The 27,843-nt window shown below is 32.4% G+C and overlaps 1 protein-coding gene across 10 annotated transcripts in view; it reads left to right on the top strand.

The window, feature by feature from the left end:
• Nucleotides 1-23,244, top strand: part of MICU3 (mitochondrial calcium uptake family member 3) — a gene marked incomplete at both ends in the record, with an annotated part of 67,837 nt that extends 44,593 nt beyond the window's left edge. For 5 of the 10 annotated variants that reach the window (XM_084231369.1, XM_084231374.1, XM_084231371.1 and 2 more), the window contains 7 exons: nt 1,411-1,449; nt 5,647-5,742; nt 12,048-12,148; nt 12,941-13,112; nt 21,437-21,545; nt 21,988-22,145; nt 23,176-23,244. In XM_084231369.1, the coding sequence (XP_084087495.1) occupies nt 1,411-1,449; nt 5,647-5,742; nt 12,048-12,148; nt 12,941-13,112; nt 21,437-21,545; nt 21,988-22,145; nt 23,176-23,244 (744 nt within the window). The remainder of the gene's footprint in view (nt 1-1,410; nt 1,450-5,646; nt 5,743-12,047; nt 12,149-12,940; nt 13,113-21,436; nt 21,546-21,987; nt 22,146-23,175) is intronic. The other 5 variants (XM_084231375.1, XM_084231370.1, XM_084231372.1 and 2 more) reach the window with 4 other exon arrangements.
• Nucleotides 23,245-27,843: the final 4,599 nt, after the last annotated feature.

Here is a 27,843-nt window from a genome sequence, read left to right as displayed (position 1 = left end):
TACATCAGCATACATTAAATTACTTTATTTGAATATACAACAGTGAAGCATTCTCTAGAAAATACACGGAGAAGGACATTTGTTTTAAAGTACAGGTAAAAGTAACTTATATGACTTGTTCATATGTAAAGGAATGCTAGCTAAAGTCTCTGATTTCCTCAAGTACCTTAGAGATATTTTTTATTACATAGGTTAAATAGCGCTCCTGAAATCTCATCTATGTATTTTAGCTTTCAGAACTTTTCCTTAAAATAGTTCAGAAGTAATCTTTAGTATATATAACCACTGAACACTATGACAATAGAGCTCTCTACAAGTGTTCATTACTGTGTTTAATAATAACAATTTTTAGTAGTAATTTACTATTCACAGTTGTCACATTAATAAGGCAAATCTGAACTGATGAGATTTTTGAGTTTTGAAGCAATTGAACTTTAGCTTACAGTGAAAATATTTTACATTAGAGATATTACATTAGCCTGAATAGCACAGGCTCAGCAGCCAAATATTCAGAGTTTGGGTAGTAGCTGTGCCTTTCCTTACCTCAGCGATCTTGAACAAGGTCCTTCATCTCTTGGAGCCTGTCTATCTGTACATTGGGCTACGAGGCGTCGTGATCACAAGTGATTGTTATAGTGGTTAAGTGAGCTAAAACATGTAGCCGCTAGTGACATGTAGGCTATAATAAACACTCAAAAGAATTAGCTAATTGTAAGGCTTATAGTTATCTTTTAACGAGTAGAACAATACAGCTACCTTGAGTTGAGTATTTACATATCAAAATAGAAGTTAAATCAAAACTAAATTTGGAAATAGCTACATACCAAAAATGAAACCATGCTTCAGAAGGAAACAATTCTTGGGATACTTATATGCTGAGCTCTGTGCTACATCCATTATAAATGTTGACTCCTTATATATCTCTCAGGTAAGTATTATACCTGTTTTACAGATGAAAAAACTGTCTTAGAGAGGTAAATTAATTTGTTTAACATCACAGCACTAGTAAAAGCAGAACAAGATTCCACTACCATTTCCACTGCCATACTGCTACATTTAAATTTTTTTCCCTATTCCATGTAAAATTGCTGAAGCATGTCTAAATAATACCACATTCTTAAAAGGGAATATGTTTTACTTAAAACAGTAGTTCTGTCAGAAAGTTAATGAAGATGATTGCAATGAGCACAAATTCATGTAATGTTTAATTGTATGAGATTTTAAAAACTTTGCTACTCATCTTTAATATTTATCCTACTTGTATTGTATTTGTGCTCTATATAGAATGTAGCATAATGATTTGCCCTTCCTAATTGATTATTTTGTCATCTTTTTTCTTTTTTTCTTTTGCTGTACTTGGGTTCATTCTGAAATGTGACACTTCATTTGGCCCTTTGTGCTCTATGTCAGCGTCTTCAACTTTATGGATACCATTCTCCTACTAATAGTGTATGTACAATACTTTAAACGTTCTTTATGTCACTAGCCCTTGCCTGTTATACTTGATGATGTTATTTTATGATATAAAGCTCGGTCTGCTTTTGATAATGTTTAGGAATTTATTGAATATAATAGGTGCAACCACGCCAAAATTTTGTATTTCCTTCCTAGATTAAAGAGAAGACTAAGATATACAGAGCAATACTATATATTTAGCTATAGAATAAGGGAAAGGTGAGTTGAATGATCACAATGAAATCTCTGCTGGGACAATTGCAATTTTACATATTTCCAACAGTATTTGAAGAATTAAATACAAATTATGGAACATATTCTCAGGCTGTGCTCCTGCAGAACAGGTACTTTAGGGAGCCCTATCCATCGGATATACAGTCCTTTCTCATTTCTAATAAAGTTATTAATGGATAGACTATTCTTAGTTTTCAGTACTTCTCCCAACTTATTTCCAAACCTAGTGTAAGTTGACTCTGATATGTTTAAAATATCAATGCATCATGCTATTTCTCAAGGAGAATTATGATTTTCAGACTCTTCTTGCCCTGAAAAATTGGAAGTTCCTATAAATGATCTACCAAATGTATTCTCCTTATACTGACATCTTTTCTCCTAGAAAGTCAGAGCTCGTTGGTTAGCCCAGCTACTAAACAACTAAGGATATGTCACAGCACATTTTGAGTGTGAATATATACAGTTCATTTTTAATTTGCCCAAGAATTCTTAAGTCACTTAGAAGAATCCTTCAAATTATACAAATTCCAGCTGTAAGAAGCCCTTGAGTACAGGATGACTGACTCAGTATTATCCTGCTGAAAGGGTTCCAGTTATTGTGCACAATTCTAAAAGGACCTGCTACCTCTTTTATTGCATAGTTATTCAAAACTCCAAAATATAAAAACAAACTCTGTTGTAGATAGAACTGGAGGCTGATTCAGCATAAAATAAACCTAAAATATCTTGCCTAAGTCACAAAGAATGTACTGACATAAAATGATTGGGGAACAAGCCAAGTCTATGGGACTCTTTGATTGACTGATTTGCTCCCTTACAAAATATTTAAATTTTTTTCTAAAAAATTCACTACAATTTTCCATTAAATAAGGTCTGCCACTTTCTTTAAAATTTTAAAAGATTACTGTTAATCATTTTAAAAAATTGTAAGAATGTGTAAGACAAAAATCTCATATGCCTTATGTCCTGTGAAACTTATTAAATGTTAGTGATGTTTATGACTTTATTTCCTAATTTAGTGTGTCATTGCATGAGTCATTGTTCTAACCATGGCACTTTTTTGTTTTTCCTTTAAACTAGTAATAATTTTCATGTACATGATCATATGGTTTTGTAAAAGATATATTTTAAAGTATAACTGTTAAAAGGAAAGAACTAGTATGGCTCTGGTTTAAGTTACATATACAAATTGTAGTCACTCAGACATTAAGAGAATAATATTGAGAAGCGGATTTAAATGGTACATTTCATTTAACTTATGCTCATTTAATATGAAAGTTTATAATTTTATATATTATTGTGGTGATGCATATTTTGTTATATATTTTGCTGGATATCTTTTTTATCCATTTAAGAATATAAACTAGATATTTTAAAGTAATGTAACTTGATATCTTTTTTTATACATATGGATTATGATTTTCAACTCCCTTAGTTTAGTTGGATAACCAACCGATAATACTTTTTTCCTATGATAGAAAAAAATTTGCTCATAACGGAATGATTCTTTTAAAAAAATGTAGGCAAAAAAGAATATTTAAAATTAGGAAAATATTCAGACAGTCTAAGATTTATATTAAATATCATTGATGTATATATTATAAAAATACATTACATAATATTAGGAGTTTATTGACAATTATCTGCTAGTTTCCAGAATTGTAGATCAATTGGAATGATAAAGTATCTAATATGAGCACAATTCATAGAACTGAATATAAACCTAGGATTCTACCTTTAGGAAGAAGTTTCTTCATGAAAGGCAATGGCCTTCTTGACTTTTATTATGGAGAGATTCTATGAAATTCTACAAATAACAAACTCAAACAAAAAACCATATCTTAAAGGGTACAATGCATTCAGGACATTATTTTGCCTGTGTTCATCCATCTGAACTTCTTTGTTTTCTTTATCTCTTTTAACGAAGCTTATACCTAATTTTACACTCTGGTAAGAAGGCCAAAAACTCACACAGAACTCCAAGATGACTTCAGGAAGTCTTTGCAAATTGGCCCACTATTTATGTATCAAAGCATTATAGTATTTATTTTATAATCTCATAATGCTGAGTTATGTTTGGGCATTTTCTCCTGTCAGTCTTTCTGTATGCATATATTCTGTTTTTTTTATTTGCTTTTTATTGAAAGCTTTCTGCAGGAAAGAACTATTCATATCAAGCTGTTACATATGCCAAAAGTGGCATTGTATTTTCTAAATAAAATCTTTTAGCTTAAAAACTTGTATTTTATTCTGATAAATTAATATTCATTATTAAAATGCAAGAAAACAAAAGGAAGAAAATAAAAATCCTAATCCTGCCACTCACAGATAATCAATTTATTTTTGTGTGGTATATTTTTTCTATGCTCAGAAAATATTTTTTCTATAGCGATCCATGTCAATATAGTCTGTGAAACTAATTTTATCCCTTAATGTGTTATATTTTTTAATGCCATTACTCATATTTGTGTGTGTGTATGTGTGTGTATGTTTAATTAATTAAGACAGTGACCAGTGTTTGGAAAAAGAGACATGGTTTCATAAAGTGAATCATACCTGTTACATTTCTAATAATAATGTAGTGTAGTAAACCTTATTTTCTAATTTGATAGTTTAATAACCCTCTTTCTTAATCATGTACTAACCATTTAAGTTATGATTAAAAAATACATCTGTATTCAGAATATTTAGATAATATCTGCAAAAAATTTAATGTACCTACCATTTATCAAAGTTCTACCATACCTATATAATAGAAAATGAAATGTGTTCTATACTCAGCTAATTGTACAAATTTAGCTTATAGCTACCAAATTTAACTAAATAACTAAGCTTATTTAATCACTAGAGGGGTGAAGAGCAAATTCTGTCATATTGCTACATTTGTACTTTCAGTAATATGTCTGTATATAATTGATTCCTGCTAAATACTGTTACTAACATTTTATTAAGACTATTAAAATATAGACAGTGGGCAGTGTTTTGTAGTTAATAATAATGAATTAAAACTTAGATCTTTTAAATAATTCCCAGATGCATAATAATTTATTGGTGGCGCTGGACTTTTAAAGATTAAGATCAAAAACAATTTCATTATCAGCCACTCACTCACTCCTGTGTATGTCATGCAGCATTTTCTTCTCACAATAACCAAAGGAACACCAGCCTGAGAACCTGTGAAATCTTTCCCTGATAAATCCTGACAAAAACTGCATTTAATTATTTTTGTTGACAGAGAGCCAAGCTAAACTTGCAGTTCTGTGTTTTCATAAGACAATTATACTACACTTCTTAATCTTGATATTGCCTTCTTCAAAGTATCCAATATTGAGATAGAAGCTAGTGTTCTTTCCTTGTAATAGGAAGAAAATACCTTATCTATAACAATAGACGCACCTGCCAAATCCCTGAGTAGTTTTGAGTGATTTAGCTTTAACTGGCATGTTTCTTTTTGACAAGTTTTGGATTAATGTAAATTTTGTTTCTCTGAAGTTTGGATGTAGTCATTTTGATTCTTTGATTCACTTATATGATGTATGCGAGCCAACAATAATTCATTGTTAAATTAAGCGTGGTTTTTATAGGCTGCTACAAAATGACCCCAGATCTCCAAATGAATTTACTTCACTTAGGGTGTGAATAAAATTTTTATTTTGCACTTTCTTAGAAGTTACGCATGTTTCAATACAAGAACGTGGGGGAGGGTATGAAGAATGTCATTCTTTTTGACAAAGCCACATTGTACTTAGAAATAGTGGTTATATACCATTACACCTTTGAAAATACCCTGGGTTTACCAGCAGTGTAATATAATACTGTGGTGTGCAGGAGAAAACAAAAAAGGTAAGCTAATGTGTTTTCTTTTCAAGGTTGGCTAGCAGAGATTTAAAGTGTATAAATTATCATTCTTTGTGACTATTCTTTAGATTTCAGTTGTGCTTCTTAAAACTTCTGCAGGTACTTAAAACAGATGCTGAGGAACTCGTCTCCCGAAGCTATTGGGATACACTGAGACGTAATACAAGCCAAGCACTCTTTTCAGACCTTGCAGAGGTATAATTAAACCTCAACCAGGACCTTGTACTATTTGCCATTTTGTTAATCTAGTCCTCATTTTGTTTTAGAGTTACAGTGATGAAAGTATATTTTATATTTTCCCTTTTCTCCAGTAAAGCAGCAATTCCTAATGGTATGCTTGTATATGTCAGCTGTGCTGGTAGGGCCTGCAAGGTCATCTGCAAGGTCTGTTTTAAATCAACTTACTTGTAGAAAACATGAACTCCCAACTTAATTAAAAGGATTTTTTTTTTTACTTGATCACTTTTAGGAAATTTGACAACACTATTATATAATTTAGTGAATCTTTTAACCTTATGATTTGCAATGTTATATGAAGTGCTGAATTTTTAGGTTGGTGAAAGATAACTAATGTTTTAGAGTTGCGATATGGCAGATATGAAATTTTTTTTATTTTTTATTATTCTTTTAAAGATTTATTTATGCATACAAGAACTGGGGAATCAGCTAGAGGTCGGGGGGCGGGTTGAGAGGATTCACCAGAGACACTGGGGAGCAGAACAGGCAGATCTACTGAAACACAATGCTGAGGGGAACAGCAGGTGAAAGAGGAGAGGTGAGCTGCACCATGTAGGTTGCTCCTTGGCCTGCTGGGCCGGGGATCGCGGATCAAGCTCGGATCGGGGATCAAGCTCGGGCTGCAGTGCCTGGCAATAGCTTGATAGCGCTATCTTTAACCCCTGTGCCACCAGGGAACCCCCATATTTTAATATTAATTATAAGTGGTTTACCAAGGGCAGGACATGAGGGAGGTGTGGTAGGAGCAGTCAATCTTGAAATGGGGGAAATATTGTCTTTACATTGTTTAGGATTGCCAATACAGAGAAAATAAAAGTAGACTGTTAGTCATTCTTGTTTTTAAATAAAAGACCTTATTACTGTACTCAAGTAGATGCTCCCACCACCCTATTCTTGTTATGCCACTGTTAATAGGGATTTGTCATTTTAAAGGTGGGCTATATCTTATAGATTTGTGCTTTATGTTTATGTTTCCAGTTAAGGTTTTTAAAGAACTTTATCAGAGATGGTTAACACACTTTTCACAAAGAACTTTTCAGTAAATACCGAGCCACATTTTTCATTGTCTTTTTCTCTTTAGAGTTGCTGTCTCATTTTTCCCCTCCAGACTTTAATAAACTATACACAAAAAAAATCTAGAGACCTAAACTGGAATCAGGTCTGACTTTTCTTGTCTCTATATATAGCATTAATCAGTTGACACCTCTAGAGATGACAGACACTTGAAAGTGTTAATTTATCACTTGGCAATTTTAAAAGCCCAAGACAAATAAGGCCTTTTGTCTTATCTCTAATATAATATATAAATATGATGTAGTTATGACTAGCAATTAACCTTTTAAAATTACCTTTTAAGTTTGAACTGCTTTTAGGTATAAGTAGCAATAGATGATCCACTTACAGATATTTTAGAATTGCTTAATTCTATAAACATGTTTGCAGATATGTAAGAGTCAGTGTCCAAAGAGCAACTGGGGACACTAGCCCTGACCTGCGAGTTCCTACAAACCAGCTATAGCCTCATTTCAAATTAATAGTCATGTCACTGGTCTCTCTCCCTATACCAGACCTCTCAGTCTCCAATCTACCTTAAATCTTACCTATCTCTGCCAGAATTTCTCGCAATTAGACAAAATCTGCTAATGAGATGTTGAATTTAATTCAAATCTGGAAAGGTTTAATATTAGAAGGCCAATCAGCTCTAAAATGCACTCAAAGAAAATATGATATATTTAAGATCTTTTGAAGATATTTGTCACTGTACCAGAGATGTGCTAGAGCTTCTTGCAACTAGCTTTCAAGCACTAATTCTGCACATCTCTGCCCAATTTAGCATTTATAATATCCCACTGGTACCTTGAAAGTGGCATGATAGAAATATCAATACCAAATAAATAGGCAAACCTCATAAATCAAGCCCCCTTTTTTTTTTCTCTGTAGAGCTAGTATAAGCACACCATTGGCTGTAACTGATCCATACTATAATCATAAGCTGCTAAATTAATGAATAAATTAACCCAAATATCATGTAAGTAAATCTGATGGACAGAAGAAAGAAGAAAACTTATATTGTATTCCAAAGTAAAATAATTATTTGGGGATTATCTCTGTTAGTGCCCTTTCACATTAGAGAGGATAATTAAGAATGAACTGTAGTTAAGTTACAACTCCTTGTAAGTCCTTATAGATTACTATTGATTCCAGTGTAACATTGAGATTTTTATAGTATCAGTATTTCAGGATTCAATTTGGTTCAGAAAGAAAGCTTGGGAATATATTTCTGTATGTGTGTGTATATACATACATATGTCTCATATATTTAAAATGTTATCATTGAGGTAAGTCATTGTAAGTTTGAGATTAGCCTCTCATATTCTTACTGCAGAATTTCTTCTAGCCATAGTTTTTTTCAATTATAGCAAAAAAAGTTTTAATTAAAATTCAAGTATGCCTTAGCTGATACTACTTTAAATTAATTAATTAAATAATTAATTCACAGTATACTATAAACCTATCATGCTGCTGTTGATACAGTCTGTCAATACCAGACTTAGAAAACTTGTTTTGGGTTTTACAAATGAAATTTAAAATCGTTTCTTATTTTCTTTAAAGTTTCCTTATTCTTATGAAGTTTCAATATTAAAAATTTTATCAGCAAATCAAGAGTTTGAAAATTTTCTCCGGTTCTTTTACAGAGCTTGATAAGGTTATTATCACATTGTGATCATAGAAATTATTAAAAATTATCTTAAAACTACTTATTTTAATAGCTTAGCATTTTCATTCATGCAGATTTATTAATGTGTGTGTATCGTTTGATGAAATCATTTAAAGTAATTTTTAATCAAAACAAAGTTAGATAATGGCCTTTCATATAAATGGCCCATGGCTTTTTTTTTTGTGGCTTTTTCTTGCTTTGTTATGAAAACACCTGAATTCATTTTATTTTAACAATGAGCACAGAATCAAAGGGATAAAATCTCTATTTTTGTCTCAACTCTCCTGTGGTTTAAGTTATATAACCCTGTTAGGATACCGAGGGCACTGGTGTAGTTTTCAATGACTACCAACAGTACCCTGCTTCATTGAATGGTGGGGTGGGGAGTTTTCACCATTTCCATTTTCTAATTTTTTTCTCTAATGTCAAACTGTTACTTATGCTTCTGTGGGTTCTGGATTATCTGGATAAGTGCAACCTAAGTCTAATAAGATTTTGATGATGAAAGTCTGTAAATGAAGATCTGTTCTGCTCAATGGCCATGAGAAAAACTGGCTGAATGAGGTCATTATTTAAAACCTGTATTAAACAAAGTCATCTCATTTCAGTTTATTATGTTTTGAGGTAAAGGACATCACAGCACTAGAGAAAAACATTCCATAATTATGTTAGCTGAGTTCATTAACTTTTGGTGCTCTTTGTAACCTCTCAGTTTAGGGCATTTTTTTCAGATCTCTATACTGTATATTTCAGTAACAAAAAAGAACTAATAGTGTACCATATAAAATTCTCTTTTTTTGCATTAAGCTTCAAAATTATCATCTTTTCTATCTTGTCTAGTCCTTTTTCAACTCTTCATATATATTAAATTGGAAAAAGTAATAAACATTCATTAAGTATTGCTAAGTGATATATATATATATATATGTTAGACTGGCTAGCACCTCCACTCTTATGCTTCATTTAATCATGCCTTCTTAAATATTCCCCCTAGTAATTTCAGCTGTTCATGGATAAGATGAACTGATTAGGCTTGATATCTATAATCAGCATGAAATATACAACTCCCTAAGGTCTCATGCTTTTATCCAAAGTATCTTATGACTACCCATAAGAGTATTCGCATACTTCATTTACACTGAAAATTCTAACTTCATCCTCAAAATTATTGTTATAGATAGGATTTTTTATTTTGAATCCCATTTTATTGGTTAGTGAAGAGTTTCAACAATTTTAGATAATTGAAAGCCTAGAAACCCTACATGTTAGAGTTCTTAAGAAAAGTAGAGTAATCAAAATAGCAGAGATCACTTTAGGAAAACCTTGGTGGGTTTAAAAAGGAAATGTTGAATCTATTTTTAACATTTTGAGAGAATTCCATAGTGTTTTCCATAGGGACTGGACCAGTCTACATTTCCACCACCAGCAGTTCCACTCATAGGTGTCTACCCAAAGAATGCAAAAACAGGACATCCCTGGTGGTGCAGGGGTTAAAGTCTCAACACTATGAAGCTACTGCTAGCCACTGCAGCATGCGTTCACTAGGGAGCTGACCCACATGGTGCATCAGACCTCTCCTGTCTCCCCCACTGCTCCCCTCAGCAGTGCATTTCAGTAGATCCACCTGTTCTGCTCCCCATTCTGTCTCTGGTGAATCCTCTCACCGTCCCCACCCCCGCCCCCACATCTTTGGCCTACACCCTAGTTCTTGTATTTGTAAATAAAAATAAATCTTTAAAAAACAATCAAAAAAGAATGGAAAATCGCTAATTAGGAGGGATATTTGTACCTCTATGTTCATTGCAAGCACCCTTTATAATTATCAACTTATGGAATCAACCCAAGTGCCCAAAGACAAATGTGTGGATTAAGATGTGGTATATATACAAACAATGGAATACTACTCAGAGATTTAAAAAAAAAAAAAAAGATGACCTCTTGCCATCTGGGACAACATGGACGGAACTGGAGAGGATAATGCTAAGTGAAATAAGTCAGAAGGAGGAAGACAAGTGTCAGGTGGTTACAGAGAAATAAAACAGGGTCAGTCAAAATCAAACCAACAACAAACCCTAGAAACCTTTCTGTCGAATTAAGGCCACAGGGGAAGGGAATGGTGGAAAGGAAAGTGTGGAAGAGTCCCAGTGGACTATGTTGGATGATTACTGGCATCTTGGTGGTGGGTGGGGCAACACATCTGAAGAGGTGATCCTATACCTCTGAATCACAGTGCTATAAATCAACATTGCTGCAATAAAATTAAGAAGAAAAAAGAATGTTGGAGAGGAAAGAACCAATCAGAAGATGTAGTCTCTATAATCAATACTTGACATTGGAGGAGAATAATAATATTTGGTCTAGGGAGAAGGGAATTAAAGATCACACAAATGTTTTAAAGAATAAAATAGCTATCTTCATGAGAAATTGGGAAAAGGACTACAAGAAATCAAAAGGTTGCTAAAATTTAATGGTAAAAGATGTGTGAGATGAGGCTTTATGTCAGAGGACATATAAGAAGATTGATCCTTTATAAAGAAGAATATGCTTTCTGTTTTCCACGGAGTACTATCAGAATTCTGGCCAAGAAGTAATATATTTCAAAGGTATACTTTTACATGGACATTTAAAACATTTTTAAATATAGAAGATGATAGTTATTTAACCTCTTATTTTTCTTACATTTCTCAGGATAATATCAGTGAGCTAAGAATTTGAATTTTATTACTTTTGTACCTGCATTTATGATATGTCTGAGTTAATGACCAAATTAAGAAGATAGAAAAGGACAGGAAGGGAGGGCGGGGAAAGAAAGGGTAGCCTATAAAGCTACATTAAAAGAAAAGATTTTTATAAGCTATTAAATTTCACAAAACTGTTACTAAATTTTTAAGAATATACTTGGAGTGTTGTTTATCTAATTGAATGGGGAAAGAAAAATCCTCTGGAATTTCTTATCCATTCAAAAAATAATGTAAGACTTTGAAAAAATTACAGGTGATGTAAATTCCAAGGTAATGTTACTATAGTTTCTTTCAAAATACCTTCCTTTAAAGTCATACATATGAGTACAACAGGAGAGTGGCCCGGTTAAAGGAAGATGTTTTGTGAAACTTGAGGCCCTTCTTTCCTCAGTTCCATATATTCAATACATCTGAAGAATTTACCCCTTGAATATTTTTTTAAAATACATTTTTCAGTTGGATTGGGAAAATCCAAACCAAATTACTTAAATATATTGAAATATTTATATTATGACTAGGGATTTTGGTTGTTGTAGATAATTTAGAATATAGACACCCTATATGCATCATTTGAGCTTGAAAACTTAAGTATAATTGTATCTTTTAATTTGGGGAGGGATAAGGATCAATTCATATTTCTATTTTCAGATTTTGAACTTTGAGCTGTAATGTCATTTATAAATACAGCCTTAGGCTTTTCATTCTCATGTTAATATATTCTTGATGTTTATATGTTGAGGGACTTTGGGTATCCCTATTCTGTTTTGTTGTAGCTAATTTTTCAATTGTGATCTTTGTTTAAGCGTGCTGATGACATCACAAGTTTAGTAACAGATACTACACTTCTTGTACACTTTTTTGGAAAGAAAGGAAAAGCTGAGCTCAACTTTGAAGATTTTTATAGGTGAGCTTCATTTTTACATTTGTATTGAAAATACATGTTAACATGTTAAAGTCAGAAAGGTCTTTAGAATCATCTAGTATTTATACCTTGTGCAGCTTTCATCCTAACTGAATTTACTTTGATAACAAATACTTGCTGCCATTAGTACAGTACACCAGTGACTATACTGATCAGTGTAACAGGAGGTTACTGAATTATAAAAAATGTATAGATAATTTGGATTGATTATTTCCTATATTTTCAAGAGAAAATATACTACAAATTCCTTAGTCTCGAGCCTCCCCGGTGGCGCAGCGGTTGAGCGGTGGGTTGCGAAGCTGCCCACAGCCTCTGCAGCGCAGGTTCGATCCCCGGCTGTCCCCGGCCACCGAAGGAGGGCCCCACATGGCGCGCAGACCTCTCCTGTCGCCCGCTGCTCCCCTCAGCAGTGTACTTCGGTCCTTCTGCCTGCTCTGCTCCCCGCTCTGGCTCTGGTGAATTCTCTCACCCTCCCGTGCTTCTGACTGTACCCAGTGCTTGCAAAAATAAATAAATAAATAAATAAATCTTAAAAAAAAAATTCCTTAGTCTCAATGGCATAGTAGTAGTAGTAGTAGTAGTAGTAGTAATAAAACATTTATTTAGTGTTTACTATAGTAATCACTAGGCACCACACTTTAACTCCTTTAAATCTCATTACTCTGCAAGGTATTTTTGTTATCCACATTTTACAGATGAGGAAGACAACCCCCCCCTATCTGTTACCATCACTCTTCATTTACCTTATTCATTCTTTATATATTTTTGTCATAGATTCATGGATAACCTCCAAACAGAAGTTCTGGAAATAGAATTCCTCTCCTATTCTAATGGGATGAATACTATCAGTGAAGAAGATTTTGCTCATATTCTTTTACGATATACAAATGTGGAAAATACATCAGTATTTTTGGAAAATGTGCGTTACAGTATACCTGAAGAAAAGGTATCTATTTTCCCATACTTACTTTGTTACATGTTATTACCCTGTAATTATGTAGGTATATAAAATATAGTGATCTTTTGTTTGTGCTTTTATTCCTTTGTGAATTAATAGATACTTCAGATATATTTCATTTTTTTTCCTGTGTCCTAAGTGTTCAGGTTAATTTTTTTTAATTGAGTGATTTAAAATCCTAGGTAGATACACATATTTTTCTTAGATGCACTGAAGACCCTTAAGGTTATTGGCAGTTTTATTCAAATTATGGTATCATTTATAAAGAGAAATCGGAATTATATGCTTTGCTTACTACAAAGACATCACTTCATATAAAACGGTTTATAGACATCATTTTAGTTACACTTTACTCATTTCTGTGATATCCTTAATAAAAGGTCATTTGAGGACAGACATTGATGAGTGAGTGATCTTATCAGCAGTTGAAGTGAGGTTTTTCAAAGAATTTGGATGACATGAATGGTTAAGAACATAGACAACTGATTGTCTATTTGTTTAGTAGCAAATGTGTAGTCAGCATTTCGGAGCAGTTGCATTATCTAGTGGTATTTGAATGCATCATTGCAACCAAATAGAACTGGTGTTACAAGTACGCTTTCAAGCATGGGATGTTTTGGATATATAGCCTTCTATTTGTGTTTGTGTAAGGATCAAATTAACCCATCCAAGAAAAACCTGCAAATAGTCTGACTTTGTTTAAAGTGGATACACTGTGGCAGTGCTAACAATTCTCCAGGACTCCTAGGGAATGAGAAAAAAAGGAATTGATGCATTTGGCCATTAGTTTACATAATCTTAATCTTGGGACTTTTATCACTTTACATGTTCAACTGAATTTTTTCAATTCATAGATACTCCCATAAAAATAAATATTAGAATTGGACTACTTTGTCCAGATACCAGGGTATTATCCAGAAAACCTTAAAGAATCTTTTCTTTCCTTTTATCATACGGAAGCATCCATAACTCAAAAAAGTTCAACTCCGGCATGGGAGTACATGAATATTCCTTATATTGTATTTTACATTAAAAATTATGTAGAAATAAAAAGTTCTAAGTTAAATTCACCTTCTGAAAACTTGTTATTGATAGAAGCAACTTAACTACTAAGAGTCATTACAGTGAAAAAGGTAATTTTGGCAGGTGAACTAGCATTGAGTCTCACTGATATTTTTTCTCATTACTTAATCCTCAGTACAACCTTCTAGATATTGACATCTTTCTTACAGAAAAAGGGAAACTAAGCTCATAATGACTTAGATCTTTTTTCCGTGGATACTCAAATCCAAGACTCTAAGATATTCCTACCACACCCTCCTATGTCTTTCCCTTCATCCTCCTCTCTCCAAAACAATAACTACTACTATTTGAATAGAAGTTTACACTTCTAAAATACTTTAATTTTCATACATTTATCTAGCAGACATTAAGCATCTACTCCTCAAGGCCTATTCTAGAAACTCTGGATAAAGTGAGGAGATGAGCAAATCCTTCTCCCATGGAAACAGACCTTAGTGGATAGACACGATAAACATGTTGACAAAGGATAAATAAATGATATATTTTCAGATAATGGTAACTATTAAAAGGATGAAGAGTCATGGGAACTGGAAAAGAAGATGAACTGTCCAGAAAGCTTTTCTGAGCAGGTGGTTTTAGAGGCAAGACCATGAGGAATGGTCTATGCAAAGCTCTCAATAAAGAACATTCCAAGGCAAGGAAAGAGCAAATACCAAGGGCCTTGCCATAGCAAAAGCTTAGTTTATTTGAGAAATTATAAAAGGGGTAAAACAAGTGAACAGGAAAGTAGTAGGAGATGAAAGAGAGATAGTAACCGGTTCAGGTCTTATAAAATCCTGTAGGCAAGATAAGGAGTTTAGATTGTATGCTAATTGTGACTCTTAAGAATAATGGCAAGCCTCTGTTGTATTTAAACTTTAAAGCAGGGATAAGCAAACTTCCCTAGTATTTTTGTAAGTAAAATTTAGAACACAGCCACACTCATTCTTCACATTTATTGTCTGTGGCTGCTTTTGCATCATAGTGGTAGAGCTGATGAGTTGCTGCATAAACCATACAGTCTGCAAAAATGCAAATACTTGCTTTCTGGCCCTTTATAAGAAAACTTGCCAACCTTACTTTAGTGCATAGGTGTGATGTTTGTTGATTAAACAAGTATTTATTTAGTTAATATTTGCTGTCTACTGTGACACTCAAATGTAACTTGACTTGTTCAAGATATGATCTGATTCCTGTTTCAAAAGATCATCTTAGCTGCTATCTACAGAATAGACTTTACTTGGCCCAGCTTTGAAAGAAATTCAAGTTAGGATGTTGTTGTGGGGAGTGCAGCTTAGTGTTGTTATAAGAGATGAGGATGGTTTGGACCAGGGTGAAAATGGGGCAACATGGTCAGATATGAATCATTCAAAAAGCAGAACTGTTGATGGATCATATTTCAAATTGAAGGAAAAAGAGGAATCAAGAACTCCTAGGGTCTTGACCTGAATTGTAAAGCAAAAACAGTCATGCCATTTACTGAGCTAAGTGAGGCTACAAACTTAGGGTGAGGAGAGAATATCGAGTTTCAGTTTGGATAAATTAAATGTGAGATCCCTGTGACATATCTAAATAAAGAGATTATGCAGGTAGTTGGATATGTGAACCTACTATTCAAGGGTGCAATTAGGACTACTTTCAGTAGTTGTGTATAGGCTTCCAAATTGAGTCTCCAGCTTAAACTTCTCCCTGGAATTGTAGATTTTTACTTCATGCTACCTACTCAGACTTTCCTTTTGGCTATCCAGTAGACATTTTAGGCTAATTGTGGCAAAACTTAACTGATCTTCAAAAATACTTTCCTCCACACACCATCTTCTCTGTTTCAGTTGATAGAAACTTCATTTTTCCTACTTATTCTAATTTAAATGTTGAACTCTTATAGGACAGGTCTATTAGTAATGGACTCCATTGACTTTTGTTTATCTGCAAATATCTTTATTTCTTTATTTGTCGAGGATAGTTTTACCACATACAGAATTCTTGACTGACCAAATTTTTCTTTCAGCACCTGAAAAATATATCATTCTACTCACTTCTGGTCTCCATGGTTTCTGATGAGTAATCAGCTGTTAATCTAACTAAGGATCACTTCTACACTAAGAGTCACTTCTTCCCTGCTGCTTTCAATATTATCTTTGGCTGTTTTTGGTCTTTTTTTTTTTTAACAATTTGAGTATAGTATATCATAGTGTGGGTCTCTTTGAGTTTAATCTAACTTGTAGGTTTGAACTTCCTGAATATGTAGAATCATGTTTTTCAGCAAATTTGGGGGGTTTCCAACCATTACTTCTTTTTTTTAAATTATTTTATTTTATATAATTCTTACATCATTTTTCATTTTTGCATAATGTATGCATTTCCATTTTGGTTATATTCCCCATACAATTCCTACCCCCTTTTGCTGACCCTAATCCTTCTCCTCCCCCCCCCCCCCCGTAGTGTGTCTCTGGTCTATAGTTGCCTGTTTATTTTGATTTTTACTTTATTGCAATTAGTCTTTTTCCTGGTCCCTTATTTAGGTTTTCTAAATTCCTGCTATGAGTGAGATCATCCGGTATTTTTCTTTTTCTTTCTGGCTTATTTCACTGAGCATGATCCTTCCAACTCCATCCATGTTGCTGCAAATTGCTTGAGTTTATCTTTTTTGATTGTTGAGTAATATTCCATTGTGTATATATACCACATTTTCTTGATCCAGTCATCTATTTTTGGGCATTTGGATTGTTTCCATAGCTATTGTAAATAGTGCTGCTATAAACACAGGGGTGCAGGTGCCCTTTTGAACTAATGTTTCTATGTCATTTTGGGTAAATACTTAGGAGTGGAGTTGCTGGATCATATGGAAGCTTTATCTTTAGGAGGTCAAGAAATCTCCACACAGCTTTCCATAGTGGTTGGACCATTTTGCACTCCCACCAGCAGTGCAGGAGAGTTCCTTTTTCTCCACATCTTCGCCAACATTTGTTGTTGCTAGTTTTAATATGTGCCATTCTCACTGGTGTAAGATAGAATCTCATTGTAGTTTTGATTTGCATTTTCCTGATTACCAGTGATGTTGAACATTTTTTCATTTGCCAGTTGACTATTTGCATTTCCTCTTTGGAGAAGTTTCTTTGTAGCTCTTGTGCCCATTTTTTGACTGGATTATTTTCTTTGGTTTTTTTTTTTTTTTTTTTTGAGTCTCATCAGCTCTTTGTAGATTTTTGCGATCAGTCTTTTATCATTAGTGTTATATGCAAAAATTTTCTCCTGGTTGGTGGGGTTTTTCTTTGTTTTGGTTATTTTTTCTTTTGCTCTGCAGAAACTCTTTAACTTGATGTAATCCCAGCTGTTTATCTTTGCCTTCACTATCACTGCTTTGGGTGATGTGTCTATAAAGATGTCTTTGAGGTGCATGTCATGTAGTGTTTCGCCTATATTTCCTTCTATATATTTTATGGTTTCAGGTCTTATGTCTAGTTCTTTAATCCATTTTGAGATGGTTTTGTGCATGGGGTGAGATAGTAGTCAAGCTTCATTCTTTTGCATGTAGCATGGCAAGTCCTATTAGTGTATATTGGTATGCTTGATGGTGACAAGCAAAGACTCTTTTTTACTTTATTCTTTTTCTTTCTATACCTCATCTGAATAATTTCAGTTATCCTACATTTAAGTTCTTGGATTCTTCTGACTGTTCAAATATATTGTTAAACCTTTCAAGCAAATTCTTCATTTCAGTTATTATAAGAGCTGAAAGGTATAATGTGTTTTAATTTTGCTTCCTTTTGACAATTTCTGTCTCTTTATTGATATTCTCTTATTTTCCTAATTCTCTATATGCATTGTAATTTTTTGCTAAAAACTAATCATTTTGAATATAATGTGGTAACTCTGGAAATCAGTTTTACTCCCTGAAGTTGTCTATTTTTAATAGCTTGGAAAAGTCACTGAAGAAACAGAAAAAGCTATATTCCTTGTCATGTACATTCACTAAAAACTGTTCAGTTAACTTAATGTTTAACTAGGGAATTGACAGATTTCCTAATGCCCAAAGCCAAGAAGAAAAAAACCTATAATACACTCCCAGCCTTTGTACCTTGGCTCTGAGCTAGAGCACTTTTTCAAGACTAAGCCAGGCTACCTGAAATTCTGCCTTTGAATTCACCTCCTGCTTCCACAGAGTCCAAAACCTGCCAGAGGTGATAGGTCTTCTTGGGTCTTTTCAAGCCTTTGTCAAATTCAGTAGCATTAAGTACATTCACAGTATTATGATAGCAACCATCACTACTGTCTAGTCCCAGAACTTTTTCATCCTCCCAAACAGAAACCCTGTACCCTTTAAGAAGTTACTCTCCAGTCCCCTCCCTCAACTCCTGGCAACCACTAATCTGCTTTCTGTCTCTATGTATTTGTCTATTGTGGATATTTCTTATAAATGGAATTATAGACTGTGACCTTTGTGTCTGAATTCTTAAACTTAACCTAACATTTTTCAGGTTCATCTACATTATAGCAAATATCAGTACTTCATTCTTTTTTATTGCTGAATACTACTACATTTTATGGATAATACTTTATCTGTTCATTAGTTGGTAGACATTGAGTTTGTTGCAACGTTTGCTTTTCAAATAATGCTATTATGAACATTTGTGTACAACTTTTTGTGTGAACATATATTTTCAATATCCAGGGAATTTGGTATATACTTCAGAATAAGTAGCTGGGTCACTTGGCAAACTTAATGTTTAACATTTTGAGGAACCGCCAAACTAGTTTTCAAATATAATTATATCATTTTACAATACATTTAACAATGTATAACGTTTATAATTTCACTTCTTCACCAACACTAGTTATGTTCTACCTTTTTCATTTTCTAGTGAATATGAAGTGGTGTCATTGTGGTTTTGATTTGCATTTCCCTGGTGAATAATGTTGAACATCTTGCCTGTATTTGTTTGTCTTTAATATATCTTCTTTGGAAGAATACTATTTAAATTCCTAGTCCATGTCTTAGTTGGATTGTCTTTTTGTTACTGATTTGTAAGCATATTTATATATTCTGGGTACTAGCCTCCTGTCAGGTACATGATTTGTAAATACTTTCATTCCTTGGATTGTCTTTTCATTTTCCTTTGATGTGTCCTTTAGGACACAAGATTTTAATTTTGAGAAAGCTCTATTTATCTACTTTTTTTTTCCATTTATAGCTTATGCTTTTGGTGTCACATTCAAAACACCATTGCCAATATTTAAAAAAAAAACTTTCAAGGTCATGAAGGATTTGTCTCTGTGTTTTTTTGTTAGAGTTTTACTGTTTTAGCTGTTAAGCTTAGGTCTTTGATCCATTGGTTAATTTTTGTAATACAGAGTAAAGTAAGAGCACAACTATTTGTTTTATGTATGGATATCCAGTTTTCCTAGCTCCATTTGTTAAAGAGGTTGTTCTTTCTCCAATAAATGGTTTTGGTACCCTTGCTGAAAATCATTTGATGATAGATATTTGGTTTTTTCCTGGATTCTCATGTATTTTTGATGCTTTAATTTTTTTAGCTATAATTGTTTAATTTTATTTAAATATAAGATGCTCTACTTCTACTCTATTCTTGCACTTTACTTCTAACAATTAGGCATGTTCCATTTAAGTCCCAATGGTTCATTACAGAAGTGATCCTGCAGGTGAGGGTGAAGGAGGAGCAACAGCCTTGTCTCTTCTCTCAGCCACTCCCTCAGGGTATTTGTCACTCACTGCTGTGAAGAATGGATTACTTTAAATTAGCGCCATCAAAATGAATGCCCAGTTTTCAATTCACAGTTCCATATTCCCAAATGCAAAGTTTACACAAAAAAGTGTATTGCATAGTTTTCAATTGACTTGTCTTTTCTAAACATGAGAACCTTATTTTGAAAAATATAAAGGTTCAGCTGTTGAATATTTTATCCTCTCATTCTTTGATTGGCTTTTTAATTTTATGCTCACTAAAGGTATTGACATTTTTGTTTACACTTTTCTTAAAAATAGACCATCCTCCTGTTTTCCATTTTTAACAGCATTAACCTGTCACCCTGAAATACAGAGACGTTTGCTGTAGCAGCTGGTTGCAGCATAAACTAGTCCAGAACCAGAGCAGTGACCAGTTTCCCTGGCAACAAGCTCTACTCATCAAGAAAACCCCTCTGGCTCAGTCTCCCTAATTGATTTAAACAGCTCTCTCTAGAAAAGGTAGCAGGTGGGAGCAGGTCACAAAGCACAAAGCAGAAAGCATAGAGTAGCCATAAATGGATATAAAGAAAGAAGAGAAAATTGTAAAGATTAAAAAGCCACTGATAATTCTCATTGCAATTAAAGACGGGTTGTAATTGAAGTAGAAGTGATGTGTACAAAAAATTGGTGTTATTATTTTGATTATAAATATCATTTTGATAATGCATCACTTAATCAGTAATTGGCTTATATGAAAGTAGACTCTTCTGGTCCTTTCCCTAGCCTTTCAATGCCGCCTTGTTAGTTTCCCTTCAAAATTTGTTAAGCCTAAATTCATTGCCCTTTGTTCTTTTTTCTGTTTATATCTCCCTAAATTATGTTAATTTTTCTAAAAGCAAACACATTAAATTCTTCTTGTGCACATTTGTATTATCTGAGATACATTGTGCTTATTTTATAAAACTTTCCTTTTTAATTGAAGTAATATTACTAATCTTAAGTGCAATTTATGTAAACAATATTCCAGAGTCCTACACTGAGCCCTATGATAGTCTGGCTTCTCAAAGCTCCATGTATCCAAACATTGTACTTCCTGCTGCTGTGTTGGCAGCACTGTCATGGCAGAAATAATAAAAATACAGTACTGTTGGTTTATTCAGCATTTAGATTTTGTATAGTCATTATAAAGATATTAATGACCCAGTGATAAGTTATATTTAAAGAGTACATGCACTGAGAAAATTTTTTTTCTTTATTCACATATTTACTTTCAGGGTATAAGAAATAAGTCTTAAAATACAGAGTTTTCAAAATTGTAACTTGACAATTATTTATTATTATGGTATTCTTTGAAACATTTTGTGCTGATGTGACAGTGTTTTAAAAATATGTTCATCTATCATTGCTAATGGTAGCAGCACTACCCAGTGAATATTATGTTCTCTTTGGAGAAAGAGAATGTGCCCTGGAAGTTTTTACTTTCAAGGTACTTTATTTCTAGTAAGTGTAGATGCTTATAAATTTGGCAATACTAAATATGTTTTCAATTATTTTCCCAATATAGGGCATCACATTTGATGAATTCAGGTCATTTTTCCAGTTCCTGAACAACCTAGAAGACTTTGCAATAGCATTGAATATGTATAACTTTGCAAGTCGTTCTATAGGGCAAGGTAAGTCATCCTCTTTCAAAAATGAAAGCAGAAAATAATCCTACATTGTTTCTAAGGACTTTCACAAATTAATTAGATATATCAGATTTGCATCTGCTTCCCCTTAAAGTTCAGTGTTAAGTAATTTGGACAGGTATTTCATGCCCCATCTGAATTGTAAGTTTCTTATTCATCTTAATAACTTGTTATGTGTCTGTTGCTGATAATAGTTGCTCATTAAAGTGAATGCATTATTAACAAAAGATAGAGCTACTTGTTGGCCCTTTTAGTTAAAATCATAAGAATTTTTTTTCCTAAAAAAAAAAACATGATTAATGTAAAGTCATGTATTACATATAATCATGACTGCTGTTTAGAAAAAAACTTTTATAACCTTTCTAGTAATTAACACATATTTGTAAAAATAATAATATTCTACTCCTTTTCTGTAACATTTATCTAGATGAATTTAAGCGTGCCGTCTATGTAGCTACTGGTCTCAAACTTTCACCACATTTAGTGAACACAGTCTTCAAGATTTTTGACGTTGACAAAGATGATCAATTAAGTTATAAAGAATTTATTGGAATTATGAAAGACAGACTCCATAGAGGATTCCGGGTAAATCTAGAAATTTCAAGCCTATTTATATTCTTTTTAAAATCTAAAAGAAAAGAAAAATTTAAGTTTCAGAAGCATATATAAGGCTATAAATATGAAATGTGATCTTGAAAAGAAAAAATATGAAGCCCTACCTGCTTTCAAAAATAGTTTGAGGTGATAAAAGATAATGAATTCTCTTAGAAACCAGTTTTAAATTCAAGAATTTATTTGCATATTCAACTAGTTGATGTCTTCATCCCAGTTTTTTGGGGGAAAGGTTGCCAAATATTTTTGATTGATTCGGTCTATACACTGACTATGCTAATGCATAAGAAAAAAAAAACCACTATTTATCATTTAATGTGTCACAGATTTCCACTAGGCAACTTGAATATCTTAAGTCACTGCACAGCCAGTACTTTTTAAGTGAAAAATAAGGGGAAAAAATGTTTTTGTCTGATAGCATCTTATACGGCAAAATAATCCTTAGAAATTTAATATTTTTCTTAGAAATTTGTTTTAAAGAATGAAATATAACATAAATCAATAAATGTTTATACATCTAACATTTTTGTGAATGTGCCGCAAATGGAAAAATACATATTTTCCATTAAAATTAGAATATTCAAGTTTACCTCTTTGGTAAGAAAACTAAATATTATATATTTTAAAGCAGATAAATATATATACCAAATATCAAGATTCATCTTAGATAGTGTTTTTAAAAATTTTTAATGAGTTTTTTCTTAATCCAAGCTGTCTTCCTGAAGATACTGTGTACTTAACTGCCACCTAGTGGCTCTTTGTTAATATTTGCAATAATGGTACAAATAAATAGGCATGTATTAACAATAATTTATCTTTCCTAAAAAATTTTACAGTAGTAAGATCAAACATAAACTGTGCTATAAACCACTAACACTGTATCACCCTCTTAGATGTTATGTGTTTTTATTTTTTCTTTTATTTTTTCTTTATAGATCTGTTGCATACTTAAGTACACATAACATTTTATTTACGTTTGTACATTTTGTAATCTTGTTCATAGGGCTATAAAACAGTTCAGAAGTACCCCACTTTTAAATCCTGTCTGAAGAAGGAACTTCATAGCAGATAAGTATGTTAGCTTCTCTATTTAAATTTGTTCAGTAGCAATAAAGGAAGGGTGATAATTTATTTTTCTATTATGAGGAGAAATAGCTGAAATAAAATTATTATAGTTTACATTTAATTTTAGGTCACTAACTCAGTTTAAGAATAAGTCTTTCAGTTTTTTCATTTTGTACCCATAATTCAACCTTTAAGAGTTTGTCTTTATAGACAAGCTTAAAAACTAACTCTTGATAGCTGACTACAGAACTGAAGCACCCTGGTGGGTGACGGGGGGCAGGAAAAGGGTAAGAACAGAGAGGGAAGGAAGCACAATGGTCTATGGTGGTGAAATATGAGTGAGTGGGTGGTGGATGCAGTATGGTGTTGGAATACCTGATGGGAGCCCCCCAATAGTACCTCAGTTAAAAATAAATACTGTTTACAAATTGTCTTTATAACAAAGCAAATTGCGACTAAGTTGTGGTCTGAAAATGAAATGGAACAAATATTCATCTGACTGGAATTCTCTTGGAGTATCTTGATTAAAAACTTCTCTTTAACCTGCAGGTTTGTATCTGAGCAGATAAAATGTAATGAATCTAAAATAGGTTTTTATGATCTAGGATCATTAGCATCTAAAGAATATTTGTTACCAATATATTAGTAATTTTTATCATGATTCCCAAACATCTGATACAATAATAGCAGATATTTTTTAAGAGATTTTTTTAGGCGGTATTCTACATGTAGTATCTCAATCTTCACAGATTGATACTCCATTTGATAGCAGGGGAAAGAGGCTTTTTTTAAAAACAATTTTTTTAAAGGTTTATTTATGCATATAAGAACTGGGGTACAAGCCAGAGGTGGGGGGGTGAGAGGATTCACCAGAGACAGAGTGGGGAGCAGAACAGGCAGACCCACTGAAATACACTACTGAGGGGAACAGGGGGCGAGACAGGAGAGGTCTGCTGCACCTTGTGGATATCTCCCTGGCAGACCGGGGTTTGAACTCATGCTGCAGAGGCTGCAGATAGCTTCACAGTTCTGTGCTTAACCCCTTGTACCACCTACACTATCACAATAGAATTTGGGAGGACTCAGGAGATCCATTCAAAGAAATATCTAAAACTTGTTGCTGATTCTCAAAATAACGTTTTTTTTTTTTTTAAATAAACTATAAAATTTTGTGGTCAGTTGTGGGTTATGATTTGCTAGGTCTCTACAATGAAAGTTTTGTTCAATTATACAGCTGCAAATATATATATTTCTTGCTGTTTTTCTCAAGGTTAAAACATTTAGAGTTGTTTATAGCCATGGTTCCCAAAGTGATTCCATAGGATTACAGTGCATATTATTCTTTAAAATAAATGCTGTTTAGTGAAATAAATTTGAGAATATAATAAACAAGGCTAGATAGGCTCCTTTTCTCTTAGAACTTATCAGAACTTAATATGCCATTATTGGTTTATCTGTCTCTTTTTAAAAAAAAAGGACAGTATTTAATATCTTGAAAAGTAGCCTTGAGGCTTTTTATGGAGTCCATTTTGGGAAATGTTGGTCTAAAATATTTATAGGCAAGTAGATTTACTTTTTATCTTAGGTGGTGATTGTGAGTACGCTAACAAAGAAGTTAGGCCTTCTCAATTTCTATTTTAAGGAACTTTATACTGCCCTGTAATAACTTCAGCTAAACATAAAAACAGTCAAACCACACCATTTTTGTGTCCGTATAAATAATGTACCCAACTTGTATCACATTGACAGTACTGATTCTGTGTAGTAGTACACACACATAGATTAAAAAGCTTACTTTTATTTCAGACTTTAATAAAACTGAGGATTAGAAATGTTACTAAGCAAAACACTGAACTTTCAAATCAAATGTTTTATGATTAAATCAATGATTCTGAGACTTTCTGTTCGGTATTTTGATTATGTACCATACTTTTCATATTAACATAATAATAATATTTGATTAATGGTATCTCTGAATTTCATCCTAAATAAATATTACTTTTACATTTTTTTAAATTAGATACTCCTAAGGCAAAGTTTAAATGATTATTATCTACATGATGAATGCAAGAAGCAAAAATTTCAGAGATCTGAAGCAGTTCTGAGATCTGAACATGTAGAAATGAAGGAAAAGGTGAAATGCTATGAATCATGACTTTTTCTTGAACTGAATTCTTGAATGTAGTACATAAAATTTATCTTTTTACTAACTACAAATGTTACGTGTTTTCAAGTAGAGCTTTTGTCTTGATTTACTGAACTTTGCACTTTTTCATTCCCTTCAGAAGTATATAGATACTTCCAATGACTATGTAAAAATGTATTTTAAATATATTTTTTATTTGTTAACAGTTTGCCTCACTTCAAGATAATGTGTGAATCCTAGACTGTAGATTTGCTAAAAACAGGTTTTCTTTGGTTTCAAACTGTGAACTTATTTTCAGAAAATCCTTGAGATTTATTTGTCTTAGGGCCCTTAGAATTGTTAATAACTCCTCATTCTTTGCCCATTTTATAATTACATTGAGATAATTTTGAGAAACAAGTAGAAATTAAGCTACTATAACATTATGGTTTACACTGTACCTTTCACTTTTAAAAATACTTAATTTATATTGTTTGAATCATAAAACATTTTTTAAAAAGTTTTTGTTCACTTACCAAAGTCAACAGATTGTCTGGTATTCTTTTATGTATAAAGAAATTTTAAATGTAGATTTTTCTTTATCAAAAAAGTTATATATTGATGGTAGAAACAGTGGTAGTTGCAGTAGTAGTCACTGTCATCATCTTAACATGATGCTGCTCCTGATTGCAGATGGCATATGCCAGTAACACTTGTAAAAATAATCTTTTAGCTTTGTAACATATTGCATATTGTTAGTACATGTCTGTTGTGTCAAAATGAATACTATAAAATACTAATATAAAATGGTGTAGAAGACTGATGTATATATTAGGTAGACGTTAATATTTTGTTTCTGTCAAAAGGACCACATGCAAAAGTGATGCCAAATAGCTAGCAATAATGAATAATTTAAATATAACTTGTTATTTCAAAATAAAGTCTTAAAAGAGAATGGAAAAACTACTAAACACAATAAAATTAGATTTTCACATGGAGAAAATCTGATAGTACTTAATGGAAATCTGTTCAATCAGAAAAGTATAGGTTATTAAAAACACTGTAAAAATAAATCAGTGGATTTAAATTAATATATTTCTATATTTTATGTTAAAGATAAGTTCTTTATCTTCTTTTCTAATATATATTTAATGTAAATTGCACACACTCCAACTATTGCCTTGCTTTTGCATATGAAAATAGGAAATACTGACTTTGTTTTCTAAGTTATTAAATGTGAAATTGGTAGTTTGCATCAGCCTATTTATAAAAGTAATGTTATTTCCAAGAAAATGTTATTATTAGTATTGACTATGTATTTGTTAGACTTTTTACATTCTTTTTCTGATGTTATTTATTTCACTGATAAATACAATTGGTTGACTAAATGAAAATGCCTACCCACTCATCTAACATGCACCAAGTCTATTTTACCTCATACTGAATGTTCTCAATATTATAATTTGCTATCTAAAATAATTAAAAATATGGAATTTGCTTTGCCTTTGACTATATTTTGTATCATGTTGCATACATGGAAAAGCTGCTCTTTATAACAGTCATACAAATGTGGATAAAAACTGAATTGACTCAAGTTCTTTATAATTCTGCCATTATACTAAGTGGGAATAAATAAAATATCCTATACAATTAAAATGGAAAAAATAGTAAATTACAGCGATTCCCCTACATTTTATCACTCTTGAACTTCACCATCTATAAAATGGGAGGTAAAAATATCTCACTAGATTTTTGTTTACATAATTGCTTTTAATTAAATGTTTTGAAAATAGCAATGTACTAAATACATGTATGCTATTATTCTCTATTTCCTTCTGCAACCTAATCTTTGGAAAGATGAAGCTATACATTAAATTTTAGTATACTCTATGCAGAAAGTCTGCATGATAAAAGGTCTATGGTATTTATTAGAATCATTTCATATTAGAAATTAACTTTATTGTTCTTATTATAAAATATAACTGTAAAACAACCTGTCTTACATTCTTATATTATCTTAAAATAAATATACTGACTCTTGAATCAAGAAGCTTAGTGCTTTACTTTTATGTGTATCTGTGGACTAGCATCTTTGAAAAACGTTACCTCCAGTCTGTGGAAATCTTTGCTGGTTTCTAAACCTTCATGTATCTTATAACCATATAATACATGCCAATAAAATTAACTTCATCAATACTTTAAGTAAATAAGTCACAGCCATAAAACCTCTCATAGTAATTAATAGGAATTCATACATTATAGAACTGTGGTCATAGTTATTGAAGAGCTTTTCAGAAACTTTAAATGAGACTTAATGGAATATCAATTTTACATTACAGAAGTGATTGTTTAAATAGCTTAAAATGATTAAACCAACATTAAAGCAGCCTCAAAGCATTGTGTTTTCATCTTTTAATTGGCGACATTTTTACTTAATGTCTCATGAAATAATGCATCATGCAATCAATCACATCTTAAATT

This window comes from Talpa europaea (assembly GCF_964194135.1).
Source record: "Talpa europaea genome assembly, chromosome: 4".
NCBI lineage: Eukaryota > Metazoa > Chordata > Mammalia > Eulipotyphla > Talpidae > Talpa > Talpa europaea.
The sequence above is the reverse complement of the archived record's forward strand: the minus strand, read 5'-3'. Positions and strand labels throughout refer to the sequence as shown.